Source organism: Dromiciops gliroides, chromosome 3, assembly GCF_019393635.1.
Source record: "Dromiciops gliroides isolate mDroGli1 chromosome 3, mDroGli1.pri, whole genome shotgun sequence".
Lineage (NCBI taxonomy): Eukaryota > Metazoa > Chordata > Mammalia > Microbiotheria > Microbiotheriidae > Dromiciops > Dromiciops gliroides.
The window spans coordinates 248937039-248960948 of NC_057863.1; the positions used below are offsets into that span (position 1 = coordinate 248937039).

The following is a 23910-nucleotide window of genomic DNA, read 5'->3' on the forward strand; positions in this document are numbered from 1 at the left end:
CAGGTCCTACAACATAAGTGGGGAGGGAGCAGGTGGCTAAAGCCATATTATTTTTTAAAATAATTTATTTTATTTTCAATTCATGGAACAAAATAAGCATCTCCATAACACAGTACAATAAAAAAGATGATTGCACATGAAATTACAGATCTACTTTGTTCAACTTGTTATTCCCTTCAAATACAAAAGTTATTATGTATATTTCTTTTTTTCCTTTTTTCTCTCCTCTTCCCATCCCTAGAGATGGTTACCATGAAACACAAATGGGGTGTGTGTGTGTGTATGCAAAATTATTCTATACAGACTTCTATCTATCAGTTCTTTCTCTGGATGCAGATAGTATCTCTCTTCATATGGCCTTTATTTTTAATTTGTGTATATATAATAGTCAAAAATTACTCTAGAGGTACATTATAATTCTGGTTAACATAAGGAGGAAGAAGAAAAGGAGGATGAAGTGGCTTCCCATCCCCTAGCAGCTGACACAAACACACAAAAATACGTAAAGTTTCTTACCTGGTAAGCCCCAAAACAACGTGGGCTTCTTGTGTGAAAGACATTCTCCTTAGTCTCTTCTATCTACTTCTATTACCAAGCCCTTAGAGGCATCACAAGAAGGGAATTCTTGCCTCTTCACATCATAACACAAAATAAAATGGTTTTGGCAGGGATGGAGAGCCACATAGTGTGATCAGCCCCTGCAGGGATGACTCTGACTGACTCTCCTGCTGTTAGGCCATCATTGCTACTTCTCATGTTATTCCTGTTCTGTGGGGGTTCTGGGAGTATACTTGGATGTGGCCACGAATATTCAGGCAGATTGGATAATGAGAAACAGTCCAACCTAAAATCTGTGACATCTATCAAAGGCAGTTCTGCTGTAATGTGACTGTGTAAAATCTCACAATTAAAAACCATGGAACTTGACGGGGGGGGAGAATGGGGTTTCACAGTGCACAAAAACTTGGTCAATGACACATTTTTGAAAAAGGTAGGAACTTTTTCTTCCTCCCTCCAGGTCCAGCACTCTATCCACAGTGCAACCTATTGGTTATCAGATACCTAACAGGGGCAGGCAGATAGTGAAAAGAAACCATTTATCACAATTTCAAGGCACCCCTGAGAATTTGAGAACAAACGTGGACCCAGTTGCACAGATCAAAAGATTCAGAAAACCAGAAATTCTCTCAAGATGGGTACCTTGTTGTGACTACATTAGTCTAATATTTTACAAGTTAGACATTATAACAACAGTTATTTATATGGTGCCTACCGTGTGCCAGGCACTATGCTAAAGGCGTTACAAATATTTTTCAATGGATCCTTGTAGCATCCTTAGGAGGTAGGTGCTATTATATCCTCACTTTACAGATGAGGAAACTGAGGTAGATAAGTGACTTTCCCAGGGTCACACAGGTAGTAAGAATCTTGAGGCTGGATTTGAACTCAGATCTTCATATTTCCAGGGGTATCTAGATGACACAGTGGTTAAAATGTTGGGGCTGGAGTCAGGAAGACTCATCTTCATGTATTTTACTCAGACACTTACTAGCTATGTGATCCTGGGCAAGTCACTTCACCCCGTTCGCTTCACTTTTTCCATTTGTATTTTATTTTAAAATGAGCTGGAGAAAGAAATAGCAAACCACTACAGTAACCTTGCCAAGAAAACCCCAAATAAGGTCATGAAGAGTCAGGTGTAACTGAAAATGGCTGAACAACAGCAAAAATGTTTAATCATATTGATTGCTTTAATAATGTTAAACCATCCTTGCATCCCTGGTATAAATCCAACTTGGTTATAATCAATGATTTTTTTTTGGATAAGTTACTTTAGTCTTTTTGCCAAGATTTTCTTTAAATATTTTTAGTGTTTTGTTGTTTGTTACAATGCAAAATTGGAGAAAGGTAAATATTTTGTTGCTACTTGATAGCCAATTTACAGGTTCTTCCCCAGTGTTAGTTTTCCTGTCTTCTTCAGCCCAGGATTTTTGTCATTATGTATGGGAAATTAGGGCATCCATCAAATGCATTGCTGTCCAATGGGCAATCTATGACCTCTCAAATGCCTTTTTGGATTTCTGCTTTCTCTGCTCCTATACCTGGACATTAGGTTCTGCAAAAGTCATTTTAACTTAACCTAAAATGGCATCTGGTATCCTTAATTTTAAAATGATTCCAGCCAACTTCCTTTGTATGACACTGACTTGTCTGCTAATTCTGATTTGTTGTTGTTCAGGCACATCCAACTCTTTGTGATCCCATTTGGAGTTTCCTTGGCAGAGATACTAGAGTGGTTTGCCATTTCCTTCTCCAGCTCATTTTACAGATGAGGAAACTGAGGCAAACAGGGTGAAATGACTTGCCCAGGGTCACACAGCTAGTAAGTGTCTGAGGCCAGTTTGAACTTAGCAAGATTGTCTCCATGACTCCAGGCCCACCATCTATCCACTGTGCCACCTAGCTGCCTCACTAAATATGATACAATCTGTTAAACACTTTTGCAAACCATTATTCCTCCCGAACAAACCATTAGTAAAAATACAAATATATTCTAAGCAGTGAAATAATACAATCATATCAAAGTCATATAGTAAGCCCATGATACAGTCAGTCTTCTTTATTTCTGGCTAAGTGTTCAACCCATTGGCTTATACTTGCTTTTTTCAATGAATACTTTAAGAGGAGATATATATGCTTACTTTATGACATCATAAAAATGCCTTCCAAAATAATAATATTTTACACATATAACATATGGATTTTTTCCTGGTTGCCTTTAGAAGATAAGACTTTGCTACATAATGTAGGAAATACTTAATGTCAGAGTCACAAAATATAAATATTTGTACCCAGAAGGTGACTATAATCAGGGAAAGGTTAATTTGGTATTTCAAAGATAGCACTGAAAAATTGAAAGCAACTCACAGTAAAAGCCAGGGTTTTCTCATTCTTTGCATATTAATTTAAATACCTGAGGGAACATGGTTTTTAGTCTGTCGTAATAGAGGAAAATTCTTTGTAAGATTTCAGCTATTCTTTTTTTTTTTTTTTTGGTGAGGCAATTGGGGCTAAGTGACTTGCCCAGGGTCACACAGCTAGTAAGTGTGTAAAGTGTCTGAGGCCGGATTCGAACGCAGGTCCTCCTGAATCCAGGGCCGGTGCTCTATCCACTGCGCCACCTAGCTGCCCCCAGATTTCAGCTATTCTTAATCATTAGTAGGCCTTCCCCGATATTGTACAACCTTCTCTCTCTCTTTTTTTTCTTCCTGGATTTGTACAGGGAACGATAATTATACTTTTAACTATGAACTGAAAATTAGGTGTTTTTAATGAACTGAAAGAAAAATAATTTCATCTTAGTACCTTTAATAAAAGGTACTAATAAAATTGGAAGAGTTTTAAAGAAGGCTGTTTCTTTTTGTAATCGACTGAACGAAAAACAACAAAAATTAGACATGTTGAATGAAAGCCAAATTCACCTCTGATTCCTACATCTAATCTTGCCTAGCATTTATTATTCATTTAACAGAAATTAATAGAAATTTACCTCGTGATAGATGTTTCCTGTACACCACTGAAGGATTGGCCCTTTGGTGGCTTTAGCATTATGGAAAAGGTTCACAGAGTTAGGAAGCATTGAAGGGCACTTGTGTGGGATTTTTACTTACGGAATTTTAGGAAAATTATGGCAAGACATTTCAACTTTGTAGTAAACCAGAGCTGACCCATAAAATTAAGAACCTGTCACCAGTTACCAAATACTCCTTGAATAGTATTCTGATGAAATACTCTTACCTCACAGCAGAGCATAAGCATCATAAATTGTGCTATCAGCACCTCTGGTTACTCCTCCCACAATCAAGTCAAGAAGAGAAGGCCCCCGGGGCAGCTAGGTGGCACAGTGGCTAGAACACTGGCCCTGGATTCAGGAGGACCTGAGTTCAAATCCAGTCTCAAATGCTTGACACTTACTAGCTGTGTGACCCTGGGCAAGTCACTTAACTCCAATTGCCCTGCCTCCCCCCAAAAAGAAGAGAAGGCCTCCACGTGGTGCTTCTCTTGCCGCCATGTAACAAAACGAAAGGCTTTTTCATGTGAATCTTCTTTTCATTTGCTAGTGGAGATAAGAAAAGACTGGTACAGAATGCTTTGGGAAGCCTCCAGATTAGCACAGATAATGAATCCCCCAAAGTGGTCAAATAATTTAAATTTGTACCATATATTTTCACTGGGCTAGATCCAGTTACCTTATTTTACACAATTATAACTTCATATAGTGTGACTTCAAATAGATGTGACCTCTTCAAGGGATTCATTATTCAAACAAAATGGAATCTAGCTGTAGTTTCCAGGAACTGCTTTTTTTTAGTAGTATTTTATTTTTTCCAATTATATGTAAAGATAGTTTTCAACATTCATTTTTCTAAGATTTTGAGTTCCAAATTTTTCTCTGTCCCTTCATGCCCTCTCCCCCTTGCCAAGACAGCTAGCAATCTAACATAGGTTATACGGTACAATTATGTTAAAGATATGCCCACATTAGTCATGTTGTGAGAGAAGAATCAGAACCAAAAGGAAAAACCATGAGAAAGAAGAAAAAAAACAAAGTGAAATAGTATGCCTCAGTCTTCAGTCAGTCTCCATCAATTCTTTTCTGGATGTGGAGAGCAATTTCCCATCGTGAGTATTTTAGAAGTGTCTTGGATCGTTGTATTGCTGAGTCTATCACGATTGATCACCACACAATGCTGTTGATACTGTGTACAATGTTTTCTTAGTTCTGCTCACTTCACTCAGCATCAGTAGATGTAAGTCAGCAGGAACTGCTTTTTAAAAAAAAGTGAAAAGTGCCTGACACCAGATTTTCATAGTATCGTAGATCTCAAGGCTATAGAGTCTAATTCCATCATTTCACAGAGGAGAAACCTAAGACACCTGGAAGGTGACTTAAAACATCAGAGGTGAGATTTGAAGCCTTGTCTTTTTAAGCTTCTGAAGGGGTCAATGTACTTTCCACTGGAGACTCTTTTATCAAAACTTTGGGTGTGATTTGTCATTCAAATTATGCCTGCCTTCTGATATTTTCTGCAGTGTCTCTAAGTATTAATTTCAATCCATTTTCCCTTCCAGTTTCCCATCAGGCCCACATTGAGGGTGTCATTCAAATGTTATAAAATATGTTGACATTTATACCTCAGTACTTCAAGGATGTATGATTCACTGGTATGGCTGCTGCCATCACCAACACAGATTGCATCCTCTCTATGTACTTGGCCTTCATGGGTTGCTGTGGACAGGGGGAAAAATTATCACCCAGAAGGCTAAATCTTTTGGCAGTGTGCCTTTCCAAAATTATAATAGGTTGGTCCTTGGATGACAGAAAAAACAGTATTATTAGGCCTGTACTTTAAGTCTTTGTGGGCTTCTGGGACCTATCAAAGCCTGTGTACAAGGACATAGTTTTGTTTTGTTTGGTGGGGTAAGGGGGGTTAAGTGACTTTCCCAGGGTCACATAGCTAGGAAGTGTCAAGTGTCTGAGGCCAGATTCGAACTCTGGTACTCCTGAATCCAGGGCCGGTGCTTTATTTACTGCACCATCTAGCTGCCCCCCATAGTTTTTTTGTTTGTTTTTTAGTGAGGCAGTTGGGGTTAAGTGACTTGCCCAGGGTCACACAGCTAGTAAGTGTTAAGTGTCCAAGGCCGGATTTGAACTCAGGTACTCCTGACTCCAGGGCCTGTGCTCTATCCACTGTGCCACCTAGCTGCCCTGTTTGTTTGTTTTTGCAGGGCAATGAGGGTTAAGTGACTTGCCCAGGGTCACACAGCTAGGACGTGTCAAGTGTCTGAGGCCAGATTTGAACTCAGGTACTCCTGAATCCAGGACTGGCACTTTATCCACTGTGCCACCTAGCTGCTCCCAAGGACATAGGGATATGATCCTGGGTTTCTCAAAACTATCAAAGCAGTAAGCCTTTTGGGATACCCTGTATAAATAATTTAATGCATTCACATTTATTAGAACCATCATTATTATTTAGATTTCTTTTAAAAGTTAACAGGTGGTAACTCATGTCATTAGATCTTGTCATTCACCTCTTCCCCATTCATCCTTAATTTGAAGGTTTTCTCTCCACCATGAGAAGGAACCCTGGATCCCAGCTGTACTCATTCCACCATCCCCTTCCTCTAGTGGTAGGGTGGGGGTGGGGGTGGTCAGGTTCCTTCAGGCCCACTACTATGTGAAGTGAACATGGCTACTCACAAAGCTTATCTAAGCAGTGAGTTGACAACTACCACACCTCTGATAAAATGTAGGACAAGAAGGCAGTATTATCTGCCCCAGCACTGTCTTCTGAGATCTTCCAGATCTTACCCCCTAACAAGCTACTATTCCAGGGCACTGCTCTCTCACCTGCTAATAAACCCTAAAGACTCCTGAGCCGTGTGATCTGCCCTGCCCCTGTACTCCTAGGACCTATGGATATTTCCATCCACACTTTAGTTGACCCTCATATTAGAATCTTCCTCCGTTAGAATGTGAGCTGTCAGGGACTGTCACTTTTTTCTTTGTATTCCTGGCATTTAGCAGAGTACTTGGCATAGAGGAAACATAATAATGATTTTTTGTTCATCCTTTCATTCTCTAGTGGTATAGATTGTGCCCTATCCACGCATCATCCTATGTCATTTTTGTTCATGAACTCCCATCCATCCTCCATAGGGCTTCCCAACCTGCAGAGTCTCTGGATATTACATGAATTCCATTACATGACATCATTCATATGGACTATTTGTGCCAGACCAGTGGTAGAGCCTTCTGAGCTCATTGGTCTGATCGGCCACAGTGGACCCACTGTACCTTGACCCCAGCATAGTGATGTCATTCTGGTCTTCTTCCAGCACCAAGGATAACCACTATTACATCACCACCAATGGATCATACAGCTTGTCTTTTGTCATCTGCTCTTGCTAAAAGACTCACCCACTTTCTTTTCAGGTCATAGGCCTCTTCGATGATACCTTCTGCATTACTTGTTGTAACATAAAGTATGCTGACTTTAATAAAGTATCTGCCACGTATATGCTAGGATCATAAAATATTCCTTGATAGAAGCCAACAGAGGAAGTTGCAATGGTGATTAGTTATACTTAGCACTTTCAGATTTATAAAGTATTACAGAGATTATCTCATTTGATCTTCACCACACCCCTATGAGGTTGCCAGCAAGAAGTTGCTATTGCCTTTGTACATATGAGCAAACTGAGGCTGAGGAAAGTACAGTGGCTTACCTATGGACACACAGCAAGTTAGTAATAGTCTGAATTTGAATACAAGTGTTCTTTCCATTATACCATGCTGTCTGGCAACAAAGTATTTTAGTAAATAATTGTTGTTGTTCAGTCATTTTTCAAATATGTCTGACTCCTCTCGACCTCATTTGGGGTTTTCTTGGCAAAGATCCTAGACTGGTTTGCCATTTCCTTCTCTAGCTCATTTTTTTTTTTTTTTTTTTTTTTTTTTTTAGTGAGGCAATTGGGGTTAAGTGACTTGCCCAGGGTCACACAGCTAGTAAGTGTTAAGTGTCTGAGGCCGGATTTGAACTCAGGTACTCCTGACTCCAGGGCCGGTACTCTATCCACTGCGCCATCTAGCTGCCCCTTCTAGCTCATTTTACAGATAAGTAACCTAGGCAAACAGGGCTAAGTGATTTGCGCAGGGTCACACATCTTAGTTAAGTGTCTGAGGCCAGATTTGAACTCAGGAAGATGAGGCTTCCTGACTTGAGGCAAGGCACTGGATCCACTGAACCATGTAGCTGCTCCAGTAACATAAAAACATTATTTACAGAGAGCTGCTTGTCTTACACATCCTCTGTCTACCGCAGGATTATGGTAAATAAACTAACAGTCAAACAATGATTAAAATACTATTTAAGAAACAAAACTATTCACAAATATAATCAAATATTTTTAAAAGGAATTCTTGGGGGTGGCTAGGTGGTACAGCGGATAAAGCACCGGCCCTGGATTCAGGAGTTCCTGAGTTCAAATCCGGCCTCAGACACTTGATACTTACTGGCTGTGTGACCCTGGGCAAGTCACTTAACCCCCATTGCCCCGTGTAAAAAAAAAAAAAAAAAAGGAATTCTTTCATGAGGATCTAGGAAAGAAAGATCCTGTATCCATTTTACATATTGAACAAGAACCTCAAGAGAAATTGAGCAACTCTAGCATGGATTTTGATGCCTATCCAGCTAGTTAGGAGAAAAAAAACAACAGAACAATGCAAGCTGTGGCTCTGGAGGGATATTTTTCCATTGAATCTTTTCAGGGTTTTCTCCCATAGGAGGCTTCCAGCAGCCACTTAGGCTTTTTTAAGGTATGCATTATTCTCATTTTTCACTCACCGGGCTTCTGCTCCCTTTCTTACCTAGATGACTCAAGAGGAAAGCACCAAAAAAAAATTCAAAGTAAAACTCAGAATTATCTAAACCTCTATGCTGTGGATGGACTACGTACCTTATGTATTGCCAAGAAAGTAAGTCACCCTGTTGTTGTTTGTCCTTCCTTCTCGAAAAGGACCATGACTTGCAATGAATTGGATTTAAGTGAGGAAGAGCTGTGCAGAGTCACCAACCTCACTTCTGTCCCCCAGAGCCATCTGGGTCCAGGGGCGAGATATATGTCAAGACAACTGGAGGGAGCAGCTGGGTGGCATAGTGGATAAAGCAGCAGCCCTGGATTCAGGAGGACCTGAGTTCAAAATAGGCCTCAGACACTTGACACTTACTAGCTGTGTGACCCTAGGTAAGTCACTTAACCCTTATTGCCCTGCTCCCCTCTCCAAATATATATAAAAAAAGACAACTGGAGATGTCCCCAGATGTTTGAGGCAATTGGGGTTAAGTGACTTGCCCAGGGTCCGAGGTGAGATTTGAACTCAGGTCCACCTGATTCCAGGTCCAGTGCTCTATCTATTGTGCCACCTAGCTGCCCCAATTCATGGAGGAAAGGTGAGAGAGTTCAGAAATCTCTTTAGTTCTACTAAGAAGTCAGCCACTGGTATGGGAGTGAGAAGAGGGAGATATTCTTGCCAAAAAAAAAAAAAAAAGGCAAGTGGGCCTTTTCCCCCCTTCTTCAATTTTCTTTATACTATACCTATTCATCTGCAGCAGGAATTTTTAACTTGGGGTGTGTGTATTTGTGTGTGTGTGTGTATATGTTATATATACATATAATATTTCATTATAATTAGTTTCCTTTGTACTCCTGTATATTTTAAGATATTCAGTCATGCTCACCTAGTATCTGAAATGGTCTCTGAACATCCTTTTCAAATAGGTTCTAAGTAAAGAAGAATATGCCTGCTGGTTACAAAGCCATTTGGAAGCAGAATCCTCACTGGAGAATCGGGATGAGCTGCTGTTCCAGTCTGCAATGCGTCTGGAGACCAATCTACACCTCTTGGGTAACTATGCTCAAAGCTGGATCTGGTAGCAACAAGGCTTTTTAGAGAAAAGCTTTAAAGAAAATGAGTGTCTGAGCTATATTTGACATGGCTCCAGCCGGCAACTGAAGTAGCCACAATCCAGAGGTTGTTCAAAGAAACCCCTGGGATAGCATGGGCCTGTGGTGCCCAAGGGGAAACCATTCTCTTTTCCAACACTACAAAGCAGGCTGATAAATGACCCGGTCAGCAGTCAGCTCATTTGGCCTATCTTTAAGCCTTTCCTTACATAGTACTATAAGCAGCCTCTTTAAATGGCTCTCCACAGATGGGCAGAAGATAGTACCCTACCAAAAGAAACATAAAAAGTTTCTGAATTTTCTAAATTGGCCTTCCTTTTGCCAGGTAAACTTTTGCCAGGCAAAAAGGACAAGCTGCCATGCAATGTCATGAAAACTGTGACTTACCATGTATATGAATGCATTGTACAAAAATATAAAAGGAAGGTGAACTTTGGTGATTAGCAAGCACTCCCTTTGAAATGCTTCTGAACTTCCTATCATATTTAAGTTAGGATTAAGTAATGCGGTCTGAGGCACTTCCTAGCTGTGTGAACCTGGGGCAAGTCACTTAACCCTGTTTGCCTCAGTTTCCTCATCTGTCAGTTGGGCTGGAGAAAAAAACGGCAAACCACTCCAGTTGTCTCTGCCAAGAAAATTCCAAGTAGGGTCAAAAAGAATCAAACACTGGGGGCAGCTAGGTGGCGCAGTGGATAAAGCACCAGCTCTGGATTCAGGAGTTCAAATCCTGCCTCAGAAACTTGACACTTACTAGCTGTATGACCCTGACCCTCAAAAAAAAGAAAAAAGAAAAAGAAAGAAAGAAAGAAAAAGAATCAGACGTGTCAACAGTGATAATAATAAAAAATTTTGATAGCTTTGTGGTTTATGACCCTGACCCTCAAAAAAAAAAAAAAAGAAAGAGAAAAAGAATCAGATGTGATAATAATAAAAAATTTTGATAGCTTTGTGGTTTCTAAAGTGTTTTCCTCACAACCCTGTTCCGCGTTGTGTTTCCTATCTACCTTTCTGGCCTTATTTCATGCTACTTGCCTTCATAAACCCTTCATTCCAGGTGAACTGGACTAGAAATCAAGCCCAGTTTGACTGGAAGGCATTATTCCCTGTGGTTCCCATCTTTTGCCTGATGTGCATTTTTCTCATGCTTATTATATTTCACTTACCTGACTTCTGCTTGTGTTCTTACCTAGATGATTCAAGAAGAAAGCCCTACCAAAATTCATAATAGAATACAGAATTATCTTAATCTCTAAGCTGTGGTGGATGGACACACCCTTTCCCATTTTACAGGTTCATGGACGTAGAGTTGGAAAGGGTGTGAGAAGCTATCAGTTCAGCCTCCTCATTTTCGAGTAGCTGTTGCCTAAACTCAACCCTTCATCTTCTACCTCTCTGCATTTACACAGGCTCTTCCCTATGACTGGGATATAGTCTTCCTACCCTCTACTTTTCAGTATCTTTGTCTTCCTTCAGGGCTCATCCCAGATGTCATATCCTCATGAAGCTTTCTTTGATTCTCACTGCTTAGGTCAGTACTTCTCCACCCCCACCCCCAATTTTCCATGTACTATATTTTTTTCATCCATATTAGGGGTTCTTAACCTTACCAAAATTATTATTACAGACCCTAATCTGGGGTCTGTGAACCTTTAAAAAAATTAATTTGGGTAATAATATTTTGATATAATTAGTTTCCTTTGTATTCCTTTACATTTCATTCTATTCATTTAAAAACATTCTGAGATGAAATTCTGAATTCAAGGAATAGCAAACAGAACGGTTTTATCTGGAGAGGAGAAAGAAGTCTTATGGAAATGATAAATCAATTATTTATTAATATTAAGGAATGATGATTAAATGATAATTAATGATAAATAAGAATGAAAATTATAAATGAGTTCATGTCCTACCAAAATAAAATAAAATAAAATAAAAACATTCTAAGACAGGGTCCATAACCTTTATGAGACTGCAAAAAGGGACCATGACACAGAAAAGTGTAAGAACCTGTGCTCTAAGTCTTGTGTCCCACTCTGCTAAGAATGTAAGCTTCTTGGGGCCAGGACTGTTTTGTTTTGTCCTTGCAGATCTTGTTTCTTCTGTCTCCACATTATCCTCTGGCAGATGTCCTTTCTTCTCTGCTCGCTCAGCCGCCACCCTAGTTCGGGCCCTTGTCTGGTCTTTTCTGAATTTCTGCAATGGCTTCCTTTGGTCTCTATGCTCCCAAGTTTCTCCCTACATCCATCTTCCACTGAGCTGCCAAAGTGATTTTCCTGACTCGTAACATATGTTACTCCAACCCCTATTAGACACCGATGGACTAAATGTTAACTTTTTTTTTTTTTGCAGGGCAATGAGGGTTAAGTGACTAAATATTAACTCCTTTGTTGGACATTTAAAGCTCTTCAACACCTGTCCCCTTCCCAAGTTTCCAGTTTTGATACACTTTGTTCCCCACCTTGAACCCTGAATCATCTCCATTCCTTTGCACAGCTCTCCACTGTGCCTGGGACAGACTGCTTCCTCACCGCCATCTCTTAGCATCTCTGTCTTCCTCCAGGATTTAGCTTGAGTGCCACCTTCCTTGTGAGGCCTCTCCTGGGGCCCCCAGACACTGGTCAACTCCCTCCCCAAACTTCCTTTTATTCATTTTATAGTGTACTCACACACACACTTCTTGTCTCTGCCATTAGAATGCCAGGTCCTTGAGGGCAGTAAGTATTTCACTTTTGTCTTTATATTCCAGGTTCTTAATCCAGTTTCTTGAGCAAAGTAAGGACTTCATGAATGCTTCCTTTTTGATTTGCATCCTCTGTGCATAATTGGCATTTAATAAGGGTGTTCTTGAATTCAATCAAACTCAGAGTGAGGGGGCAGCTAGGTGGCACAGTGGATAAAGCACTGGTCCTGGATTCAGGAGGGCCTGAGTTCAAATCGAGCCTCAGACACTTGATACTCACTAGCTGTGTGACCCTGTGAAAGTCACTTAACCCTCATTGCCCTCAAAAACAACAACAACAAACCAAACTCAGAGTGACAAACTATCAGAAACTGCTATATACCATACAGATGTGGTTAGAGTAGGGGGGTCAGAATTACACCATTTATGTACACAGGGAAATGTCTTGTTCATCTTTCATTCTCTAAAAGAACCAATGACATCACAAGGGTGATATCTTGCCTTGGGCATAAATTGGATTTAAGCTTACATCAGTGATGTCAAACTCAAACAGAAAAGGGGGACACTAAACCATACTTAAGGATCCCTGTGGGCTCATATTAACTTAGCATTATCTATGTTTCATTTAATCTTTATTTTGTTATGTATTTCCTGATGACATTTTATCTGGTTACAGAGGTGGTGGGTTATGTGTTTGACATCTGTCTTACCTCTAATACAGAAATTCAAGTGCTCTCCTCTCTCTTTATGAACCAGCATCATTATAGGGTTTTCCTATGCCCACTCCGTGGAAGCCTTACCCCAGAGTCCCTGGGCATGAAATTATTTATGTATTTTAAAAACTTAAATTATCTCTTTAAGGCATTCATAGTGGACTGAAAAATTCCTTGCCATTTTCTACGAGGACTACCTTGTTTATACCTGAGGGAAGAAATGGCATACTCTATAAACAGATTCTGCTATGGGTATTGTAACGATTGGAATGACGCCACCTGCTGGAGACTTACTGTAGAAGAGTTCTGCCCATGAAGCGAAGGTCTTTGAGGGCAAGACCAGGAGTCTTTTTTTTGGTGTCAGGAAGTGACGCAGGCTAGTGGGAGGAGGAAGGAAGAGACTGGCGCTCAGTCTCGCTCTCTTTCCTTTGGACTCTGGTGGAGAGCGGAGCTAGAAATGTGCTCTCCCTTTAATAGATAGGAATCTAGGCCTTTCTCTCTCTTTACCAAATTCTTATTCTCCTTAATAAATGCTTAAAAGTCTAACTCTTGCTAAAGCTTATAATTTATTGGCGACCACTCATTAGATATTTTAGACAGTTTAGCTAGAATTTTAGCCCTTAACAGTATTGAACATATTTAGAAGTTTGGGGATATTTTAATTAGCTTCATTTTTGAGCAGAATACAGCAGAAATGTGAATGGGCTTTATTAGTTGAAATCTGATAGCTCTTTCAAAGATCCTCTGGGGAAAGCACTGTGAGATAGTTGGAAGATCACTAAATTTAGAATGAATAGAAAAAGCATTCATCCATTCATTCACCATAGTAAGATCACTGGATTTAGAGTCAGACAACCTTGATTTGAATCTCAGGCCTGGCTCTTATAAGCACTATGACCTTGGTTAGTCAAGTCCCCTAACTTCTATAGGCCTCAGTTCCTTCAACTGTAAAATGAAAGAGTTAGACTAGATGGGAAGTATCAGACATGGGACCTGTGGGCCTCATGTGACCTGAAATGCCCCGGAGTGCAACCCAAACCAGATTAAAATTTAATGGAGAAACCAAAAAAAGGGAAAAAAAAATGGAGAAATAATTAACAAAATAAATAAAAATACAATAAAACATAGATAATATTACATCTTAATATTAAGTCAATATGTGGCCTCCAGGGGTTCCTTGTGTGTGGCTTAATGGCCCCCTGTTTTTATTTGAGTTTGATTGCACCAGATTAGCTGGTTTCCAAGTTCCCTTCCAGCTCAAAGATCCTATGTTCCATTTCAGTAACTGTTCTTCTAATAATTTAAAAATTATTATTCAGATAACATTATTTCAAAATAATCGATCTCCTTTTTAACCATATATATTTCATTTTTATAAATTTTAAAATGTCATTCTGAGAAAGGGTCCCTGGGCTTCACCAATCTGACAAAGGGGGCCATGAAACTCAAGTATGTTAAGAACCTTTCATCAATGTAATTATAGATTTGGAGATGGAAGGGGCCTTAGAGATCATCTTGTCTACCTACTCATTTTACACATTAGGAAACCGAGGCCTGATTCACAAACAGTGGGCAGGGGGAGGATTAAAAAACCCAGGTTCTGCTTCTAGAGGCAACCCTCCCTTCATGGTACCATGTCTTCTTTTCATTCAAGCGTTTAAATTAAGTTGCTCCTGAGAATAGCAAGAGGGGATCGACTTGGGAGGGGGCAGTAGTCAGTCAACTGGCATTTGTTAAGCACCTACTATGTGCCAGGCACATGGGGCTGAGTGCAGGGGATACAAAGAAAAGACTGTTCCTGCTCTGGAATTGTCTTTCCCAATTACTTGGGGGATGGAGGGATAGTACTAGGGGAGAGGTCAAGAACTTTCATTCATAGGATGCCATTCTAATTATTTTCCACATTCTGGTTAATTTCCACCAGAATCATTTAAAAATCTCCTATTAGTGAAATCTCTCTTTTCTCTCATTAAAAGCTGCCTGGCATCTGTCTCCAAGTGATATATAGGGGCACTAACTTGACTCTGAACTCTCACTAACTACCCTTGTTATAATATTCAGAGTGCCTGGCACTCCCAAAGATCATGCTGTAAAGAGGATGGCATTTACCGAAAGTCTCATAAATCATAGAAGCAAGCTCCCATAGAAAACTGAAGATGGGCATTTTGCTTCAGACAATTCTAAGAACTCTGTTCCCATGGGTTTACTATTCATTCATCCATATTGCATTTTGAAACTAATGTCATAACTTCCATAACTCCATTTCTACATGCAGTTATTTTCTACGGTTGGTTCAAATTCAGGACATCTGATAGGTAAAGCGCAGAAGGATGAAAGTGTTAGAACTCATGATATTTCAGTGTGTGTAGTCCCAAAGTCAAGCACGTCTTACATCCTAAGGGCTGAATTAGTTGAATGTACAGAAAGCTGTCACCCTGATGAAGCATTTATTTACTCTATATACACAAACTTTTAGAGTTGAAAGTCATCTTAGTGGTCATACAATCCAACCCCCTTGATTTTATAGATGAGAAATGGAACCACAGAGAGGTTACCTGGTTTGTAGCAGAGCTGGGACTACTAGAAGGTTCTATTGTTAGTTGGTCAGTTAAACGAGATGGTTTTTTACTGTATGAGTAAACATCTTTTGAGCATTGAGTTTGCAATCAGGCTGACTCATTTTTCTGAGTTCAAATCCAGCCTCAGACACTTAATAGCTGTGTGACCTGGGCAAGTCGCTTAATCCTGTTTGCCTTAGTTTTCTTCAAGTATAAAATGAACTGGAGAAGGAAGTGGCAAACCACTTCAGTATCTTTGCCCAGAAAAACCCAAATAGGGTCATGAAGAGTTGGACACTACTAAATGACTAAACAAAAAAAAAATTAATCTTTTAAAAAGGGGTAATATGCTCAAATCAATAAAATGAAAATTAAAAATTAAGCTTATCTTCCATTTTATTTGTCAATATCCAACTTTAAGTACATTAAGAATGATTTTCTGTCAGGAAATTTTGTGCTTGCAGCAGTCTGCTTAGGTAGTTAACGTTAAGCCCCTAGAGAGAAAGGCCTTGGGATTTTTTCTCTCTTTCACCAGAAATGCGATAAGTGAAAGGCTTCTTCATCCCTCAGTGTGAAGTAGGGGAGGGAAAGATTATCATTTCCACAACCACTTTAACAGAATCCCAAAATTCATCAGGAAAGCACTTATAAATACACATGATGGTAACATGAGTAAAAAAAAAAAATGGTTCAAGGTACTGTGTTGCAAGTACAGAGAATTAGAGTTCTCTGAATTGGCAGTAATTCCAGTTCATTCCCAGCTGTATCTAATTTTGAATGCTATTTAAAGCCCTGGCTTTTGTACCCTAATGATGAGTCACCACAATGTTGCCCTCAAAAAATCAAACTCCCCATCATCTTGGTAATAGAAATATATAGGAAAAAAACCAACGGTGGCCAGCTGCAGGTTCAGAGATGAAAGAGGCTAGCCAAGATGTCATTCACAAGTGAGTTCCCATGGGAGATCGATATTCACTTGAAACAAAGGTTCACAGGCCAGATTTAATATCTGGAGGTGGAGTGGGAGAATGCTATTCACTGACTTTTGTGATTAGGTGCAACGGGTATCGAAGATCGATTACAGGATGGTGTCCCAGAAACTATCGCTAACCTGAGACAAGCTGGACTGCAGATTTGGGTTCTGACTGGAGACAAACAAGAAACAGCCGTTAATATTGCCTATGCCTGTAAACTCCTGGACCATGATGAGGAAATCATTACTCTGAATGCCGAATCACAGGTAGGCAGAATTTCGCAAGGCCTTGACTCTAACCAATGTAACGTCATGGTGACAAGTTGGTATCTGCAGCTGTCAAAGAGCACTAAGGAGAGAGCTAGATAGGTGATGTGACTGCTTCCCACCCCCCAACTTCCTTCCTACATGCTCCTGTTCTGGGTGGTTGGTACTTAGGGTCGTTTGTCATTCCATCTATTGTTAGTGCGATTTTGCTCAAACTTTTGAACCAATACCATTGATATCTGAGCTTTGTGAATGCTTCCTTTGCCCTGCTATTCATTGGCATGTAATCCGAGAAAATAATAGCATAGGATTCAGTGATAAGTTTAATGACACCTACCTGGAAAAAAACAAGGTGGGGCAGACAAAGTAACTTTAGAAGTGAACATACCAGAACCCGTGGATGAGTTTTCGATACCTAAGTTTAGTCAAGGAAGAATCTTCCCAGTGGATGTGTTTTCATTTCTGGGTATTTACTAGGTACCCAGAATTGTATGAGGCACTATGGGGGTTACAAAGAAGTATAGGACACAGTCCTAGCCCTCATTGGACTTGCTGGGCAGTAGGAGCCTGGCAGCCTTACTCAAAAGCTCTGTACCCCAGCCCTTTGATTATGGAACTACATCTTACATGATTTTCTCTCCCCCAGTCTTCTAGGTGGTGTAATGAAAAGAGCAGTGGACTTGAAGTCAGGAAGAACCAAGTTCAAATCCCACCTCAGACACTAGCTGTGTAAAACCCTGGTGCAAGTCACTTAGTCTCTGTTTGCCTCAATTTCCTCATCCGTAAAAGAGGAATAATAACCCCTGCCTCATAGGGTTGTTGTGAGGAGCAAATGAAATAATAATGGTAAAGCAAGTAGCATAGTGCCTGGCACATAGTAGGTGCTTAATAAATGCTTATTTCCTTCCTTTCTTTCCAGTACTTGAATCTAGTTCCCAATGGATACGATTAGGTACTTTTTCCAATAGGCTGTTGACTGCCAGCTGATATATTAGCTTAGGAATGGTAAGGCCAATTAAAAGGCCTCAAGTAAGTATGTGTCCCTGAGTCCTTTTTCATAGTGGCATCGGTTTAGAAGGAATTCTTAAAATAGCCCTTTTCTGGAAGCTGAACATAGTGCCTTCTTCAAATGCTTTGCACTGAGCCTGAGAGACTGACTTCTAGTTTTCCAAGGAAAGCAACAGGAAGGCATCAAAGAAATATTTCCTGGGTTTCTTTAATCTGTCATGCAAATGACTTACTAGTGATATTACCCAATTAATCTCCCCTGTGGACAGATCTAGTTATATCACTCTTCTGCTCTGGACCCTTTAATAGCTCCCCCATTGCTGACTAAATAACAACTAACATCCTTGGCTTCATGATGAAATGATTCTCCTATACTACACCAACCTTTTACCTTGCCAGCCCCATCTCATAAATTCAGTCAAACTGAATTACTCCCTGTCTTCTCTTGCCTGTTACCCTTTGCTCATATGATTCCCAAAGTCTGGGATATTCCCCTTCCTCTCAATTTCTGCATATTTCATACTTATCCTTTGATACTCAGTTAAAATGACCCCTCCTTCATGAAACCTTCCCTGATGTACCTCCCACCAATAATTATCCTTCCTTCTTCAGAGAGCATGTAACACTGAAACCTCTCATTCTATATTATAGTTATGAATAACTATATGTATATGTATATGAATATACATACATACATATGTATGTATATTCACAAGTGAGTGTACAAGTATGTGTGTATGTATGTATATTCATATACATATACATATGTATATACATACATATGCATATGAATATACATACATACACACATACTTCTTATCTTTTCCCCTTCCCTCCAACCAAACTATATCATAAACTCTATCATGAAAGAGCTCATATCCTAATTAATTTTTAATTTTTAATCCCACCCACCTCTAGATAAAGTGTTTAGTAATGTTGACTGAACTGAATTATGAGATTTCCCATAATGAAGAATTGCAGTATCCATCACTGTGGTACAAATAAATAATTGGTCTAAATTCTTAGATGATAAAGGAACAGTTCAATGTTATTTTCGAAAAGCTCTTAAATCTGTACCTCGGGGCAGCTAGGTGAAGCAGTGGATAAAACACCAGCCCTGGATTCAGGAGTACCTGAGTTCAAATCCGGCCTCAGACACTTGACACTTACTAGCTGTGTGACCCTGGGCAAGTCACTTAACCCTCATTGCCCAGCCCCCCCCCAAAAAAAAATCTGTACCTCAAGTTTCATTCCAGACCACAATTTGTTATAAGACATTTAGTATATCTGTTAGGTAAATTCATAATGGATACGTTTTTCTTTAGATCCTATTGCTGTTTTGCTTTTGGTATTCAGTTATGATTTTTTGCTTTTTCTTTTGTTTGTTTATTTTGTTTCAGGAAACATGTGCTGCTTTATTGGAACAATGTTTATACTATGTGGAGTCAAAGTTTTCAAACAGTGAAGTGAAGAAATGTGTCGGGAAGGTGAACATTGGGTTTGCCTCTCTCTACCCACCTTCCCCATCGGTTGCCACACGACCCAACCTAGGCCTTGTGATCGATGGGAAAACCCTGGCGTATGCTCTGGACAAGACTTTGGAAGATAAATTTCTTTCCCTAGCCAAGAGGTGCCGTTCCGTTCTCTGTTGTCGATCTACTCCCTTACAAAAGAGCATGGTGGTAAAGCTGGTCAGAAACAAATTGAAAGCCATGACCTTGGCAATAGGCAAGTATGAACAATAGGCTGAATGAATAATGGATGGGTCTTCCTGGTGTAGACTTCCTCACCCCTTTTTCAAAGTCGTAGTGCAAAATGACATTTTTGTTCTTTATTCTGGACCACAATCAAATCTCCCTCAATTTAAACAAACAAATAAACAACTTCCTAATTCGTTTATAAAATTACGCCCATTACAGTAGAATTGCCAGAGCGTGTGATGAGTAGTAGCCAACAGAAGATGAATGCTTTCTTCAGCATTTCTATTTTGTATTGTAGGTAACCCTTCTATTAAGGTAGCTCCTAACCTTTCCACACCTTAGGATAAAATCATTACAGTTTGCTGTGGTAAAATGTTCATTGCAAGAAGGCCAAGCCTTTAGTCATATAATTCTCTGAAGATAGCAAGAATGATGTTTCAAACAACAGACCCAAAGGTCATGGTTGGACCCACTCATCCATATTCAAAACCTTAATTGCACCTGCTTGAATGCAGTGTTTTGTGGCATTAGCCTTCAGCAGTTCAAGGGGACCTCCGTTCCACAATCAAAGGATCCAGGTGTATTTTGAACACATATAACACATAAAACATGGTAGCAACAGCTATTGGCATATATTAATATGTCAATAAGAAAACAGAATGTAGAACTTGCCCTCTGGCTTTGGAGGGTGGTAGAGTAGATTAGTCATAGTGATAGCATTTAATAATGCTTTGAGGTTTGCAGAGTGCTTTACAAATATTATCTCAGTTTATTCTTACCACACACCTTTCCCTCACTAGAAGGGGCAGTTATCCACATTTTACATATGAATAAACTGAGACCAACAAGGGATTTTCCCAAGGTCACACAGCTAGTTAAGGGTTAATTGTCTGAGGCTGCATTTGAATTTAGGTCTTCCTGACCATAATCTCAGCCCTCTATCCATTTCATTATCTAGCTGCCCCTTACCAAGTCAGCTCAGGTAGTCAATACCATAGATAAGGTTATCTGTAAGTGCCGTTGTCACTTATTGCCTGTGTGACTTCACCCAAGTCACTTTCTCTCTCTCAGCATGTTTCCTCATCTTTGGATAAGACCAAGCCTAGGCAAAATCAGGAAATAGGCAAGTTGCTGTGCTGTACTTCTACATCCCTCTATTTCCCTCTCTCATCTTTTAGGGTTCTTTCCTTCCTCCCTCCACAAATATCCAGACTCTCTACTGCTCTCTGGCAGCCTTTCCTTTCTGATAACCGGTTCTTCCCCACCACTACAACTAGAAGTTTCAAAATTCTCCTCCATCCTTTTTATTAAAAAGGTCCATTCTCTCCATCCTGTTACACTCAGACAGTTGTTGGGAGGACAGCCCCTGTTTGAGCTTATTAGCATCAAGATAGGATCACTGCTTAGGAAATTTGCCTTTTTGGAAAGCACATTATTAACCCAAATCCCAAATGGTGAAATTTCATCTCAATTAACTTGAGATGAGATGGACTAGACTCCTTAAAACATCCCAGTCTGTCTTCCATGAGGCCAAATTTTCTCTGTGGCAATAACTCGAAACTTCTAAATCTCAATGAATTCATAAAAATATTTTTTTTGTCAAGCACTTAATATGTACTAGTTCTTGCCCTCAAGAAACTTAAACTCTAATAGGGGGAGACAACACATTTAAGGAAGTAGTGGCCAAAGTAGGACACTTTGGGCCAGAATATTACTGGGATGGGGCCAAAGGGTAGATTGACCTACTCATCAAGGAATAGTGGAAGGGTTAATCTGAATATGCTTCTAGAACTATAAGGAAACGAAGCACAACAGCAAGATGATTAGTGGCTAGATGACTTGGGGTTAAGAAGTAAAGCACAGAATGGCCTGAAATCACAGGAATGAAGAATAATCTAGTGGATATAGGGCTGTCTTTGGAGTCAGAGAAACTGGGTTTAGATCCTGACTCCAGGCCTTGCTAACTCTGTGTGAACTTGGGCAAGTCACTTCCCTTTTTGGATTTGTTTCTTCATCTGTAAAATAAAGGCAATGAACTAAGACCTCTTTTAGCTCTAAACTTTTATCTCAACGTTAAATACTTTTTTTCCCTTTTTTAAGCAAGAGAAAGTTTTGTGGGGGAAAATATGATTTCTAAGAGATCAAACAAGTTTGTCTCCATAGTGATATGAGTCACACTCAAAAGAAATCTTGAGGCTGAAATGTAATATCTTCACTGATCACTTATAATCACAGATCCTATCATGCTTTTTGCAAGTATTAAAAATAAATCAGGGCTTGGGGGGTGGGTGGGAAGCACACCATGCCTGCCTAATTAGCATTATCATCTCTTCAGACTCTCAGCCCAGCCTATTTTTACAAAAGGAGTATTGCTTTTGGGTGCTGACCCTGTGATTTCATAATCAGGTTAAAGAATATATCATTTCTCCTGTTCCACCCACTATGGTCAAGACTGTCTATGACCAGTAAGAGATAAGACTTTTAAAAGGGAAAATCAGCACTTCACTATCAACTTCATGTGGATATAGTCATAGCTGAGGCAATGCTAAAGAGTGGGAGCCAGATGATAAACGTGTAATGGAGGGACTTTGTCTTTTCAGGCCCTGAACAAAACTTTCAGAAAGGCCCCTTCGTCTTCTATTGATAGCAACGGCCTTCACTCACTTTACCAGATGTCCCCTGGTACAGTGGGCCACCCCTGCTACCATAGACGATGGAGCTTTTAAAGCCCTGCTTGTGGAACACAAGCTTTGTTGGGTTCTACCACATAGAAAGATTCTGATGGAAATTCTCCGCTTCCCCTCCCTATCTTCTGTGACTACACAGATGGATCTGGAAGATCTGGCTGTCACTCCTAGTTCTGCTACTTATTAATTGTGTGACTTTGGCTGAATCACTCTCTGAGCCTGACTCATGCTCCTCCCCTGTTTAAAGTTTCATTTTAGAACAAAAGGAGGCATCCATGGGTGGTTCAACAGTTAAGAAAAAGAGGTTTTTACTTAGCCATAGCATAGAAAGGCTGTTCCACACTGCAGCACTTAATTTGGGTAGCTGACCCTGCCTTTCCCTTGCCTCCCTATGGAAACCATCTAATCAGCAGGGTTGTAGTATGGCGACTCTTTCCAATTTGGGGACAGCTGCCAGACTTCATGTGGGTGGGCCTTTAAGGCCAGAGACCATCAGGAAGCTGTTTCAAAGATGGCACGACTTAAGCCTTAGTCCACTGGGCCAATTAAGTCTTTGGGATAGCTTTGTAGTTTTGGGGGTAAGGGTAAAACTAGCTTAATTTATAGGGAAAGGTGGAAAGAAAGAGGAAGAGAACTCTGGTGGATGGTTGACCCTATCACACCAGTTAAACTGGTTTCTAGAGATGCAAAGTCCTGTAAATTTTTTGAGAGTACTAACATTAAACTACCATTCATTGGTCAACCCATTAGCCTCCCTGGTTCACAGTTTTCTTGTCTGTATAATAAAAGGATTAAACTAAATCAGAATATCTTAACTCAGTCTTGTGAACTGTTTGATATTTTGATAACTATCTCAATATAATTGGTTTCCTATGTATTTTATATTAAGCAATTAAAAGCATTGTTTTAAGAAGGGTTCAAAATCTAAAACTGTTCCCACCTCATCATGCTGCCTCCATTGACATATAAGGTCCAGATCCATAGACACAGTAACCGTGATGAATTCTTTCTTGGTCTTACCATGTCTGGTGTTCTGTGTTCAATCATGGCTACAGTGTTTTTTGGTTTTTGTTTTGTTTTGGTTTGGTTTTTGTGAGGCAGTTGGGGTTAAGTGACTTGCCCAGGGTCACACAGCTAGTAAGTATGAAGTGTCTGAGGCCGGATTTGAACTCAGGTACTCCTGACTCCAGGGCCGGTGCTCTATCCACTGCGCCACCTAGCTGCCCCCATGGCTACAGTGTTTTAAGAAATGCAATAAACTATTGTTGGTGGAGCTGTGAACTGATCCAACCATTCTGGAGAGCAATTTGGAATTATGCCCGAAGGGTGATAAAGCTGTGCAAACCCTTTGACCCAGCAGTACCACTTTTGGGTCTTTTTCCCAAAGAAATCATGGAAAGGGAAAAGGGACCCACATGTACAAAAATATTTATAGTTGCTCTGTATGTGGTGGCAAGAAATTGGAAGTTGAGGGGATGCCCATCAATTGGGGAATGGCTGGACAAGTTGTGGTATATGAATACAATGGAATACTATTGTGCTGTAAGAAATGATGAGCAGGGGAAGTTCAGAGAAACCTGGAGGGTCTTGCGTGGGCTGATGATGAGTGAGATGAGCAGAACCAGAAGAACATTGTACACAGTATCATCAACGTTGAGTGTTGATCTACTGTGATGGACTATATTCTTCTCACCAATGCAATGGTACAGAAGAGTTCCAGGGAACTCATGATAGAAGAAGATCTCCAAATCCAGGGGGAAAAAAAAGAACTAAAAAAAAAAAAGAAAAGAAAA

The 23910-nt window shown here is 40.0% G+C and overlaps 1 protein-coding gene across 1 annotated transcript in view; it reads left to right on the forward strand.

Moving 5' to 3' along the window:
• Positions 1 to 23910, forward strand: part of ATP10A (ATPase phospholipid transporting 10A (putative)) — a 285446-nt gene that overhangs the window by 239266 nt on the left and 22270 nt on the right. Inside the window, exons 11-14 of the mRNA XM_043990920.1 lie at positions 8439 to 8542; positions 9346 to 9472; positions 16538 to 16722; positions 19131 to 19458. Of these exons, the coding sequence (XP_043846855.1) occupies positions 8439 to 8542; positions 9346 to 9472; positions 16538 to 16722; positions 19131 to 19458 (744 nt within the window). The remainder of the gene's footprint in view (positions 1 to 8438; positions 8543 to 9345; positions 9473 to 16537; positions 16723 to 19130; positions 19459 to 23910) is intronic.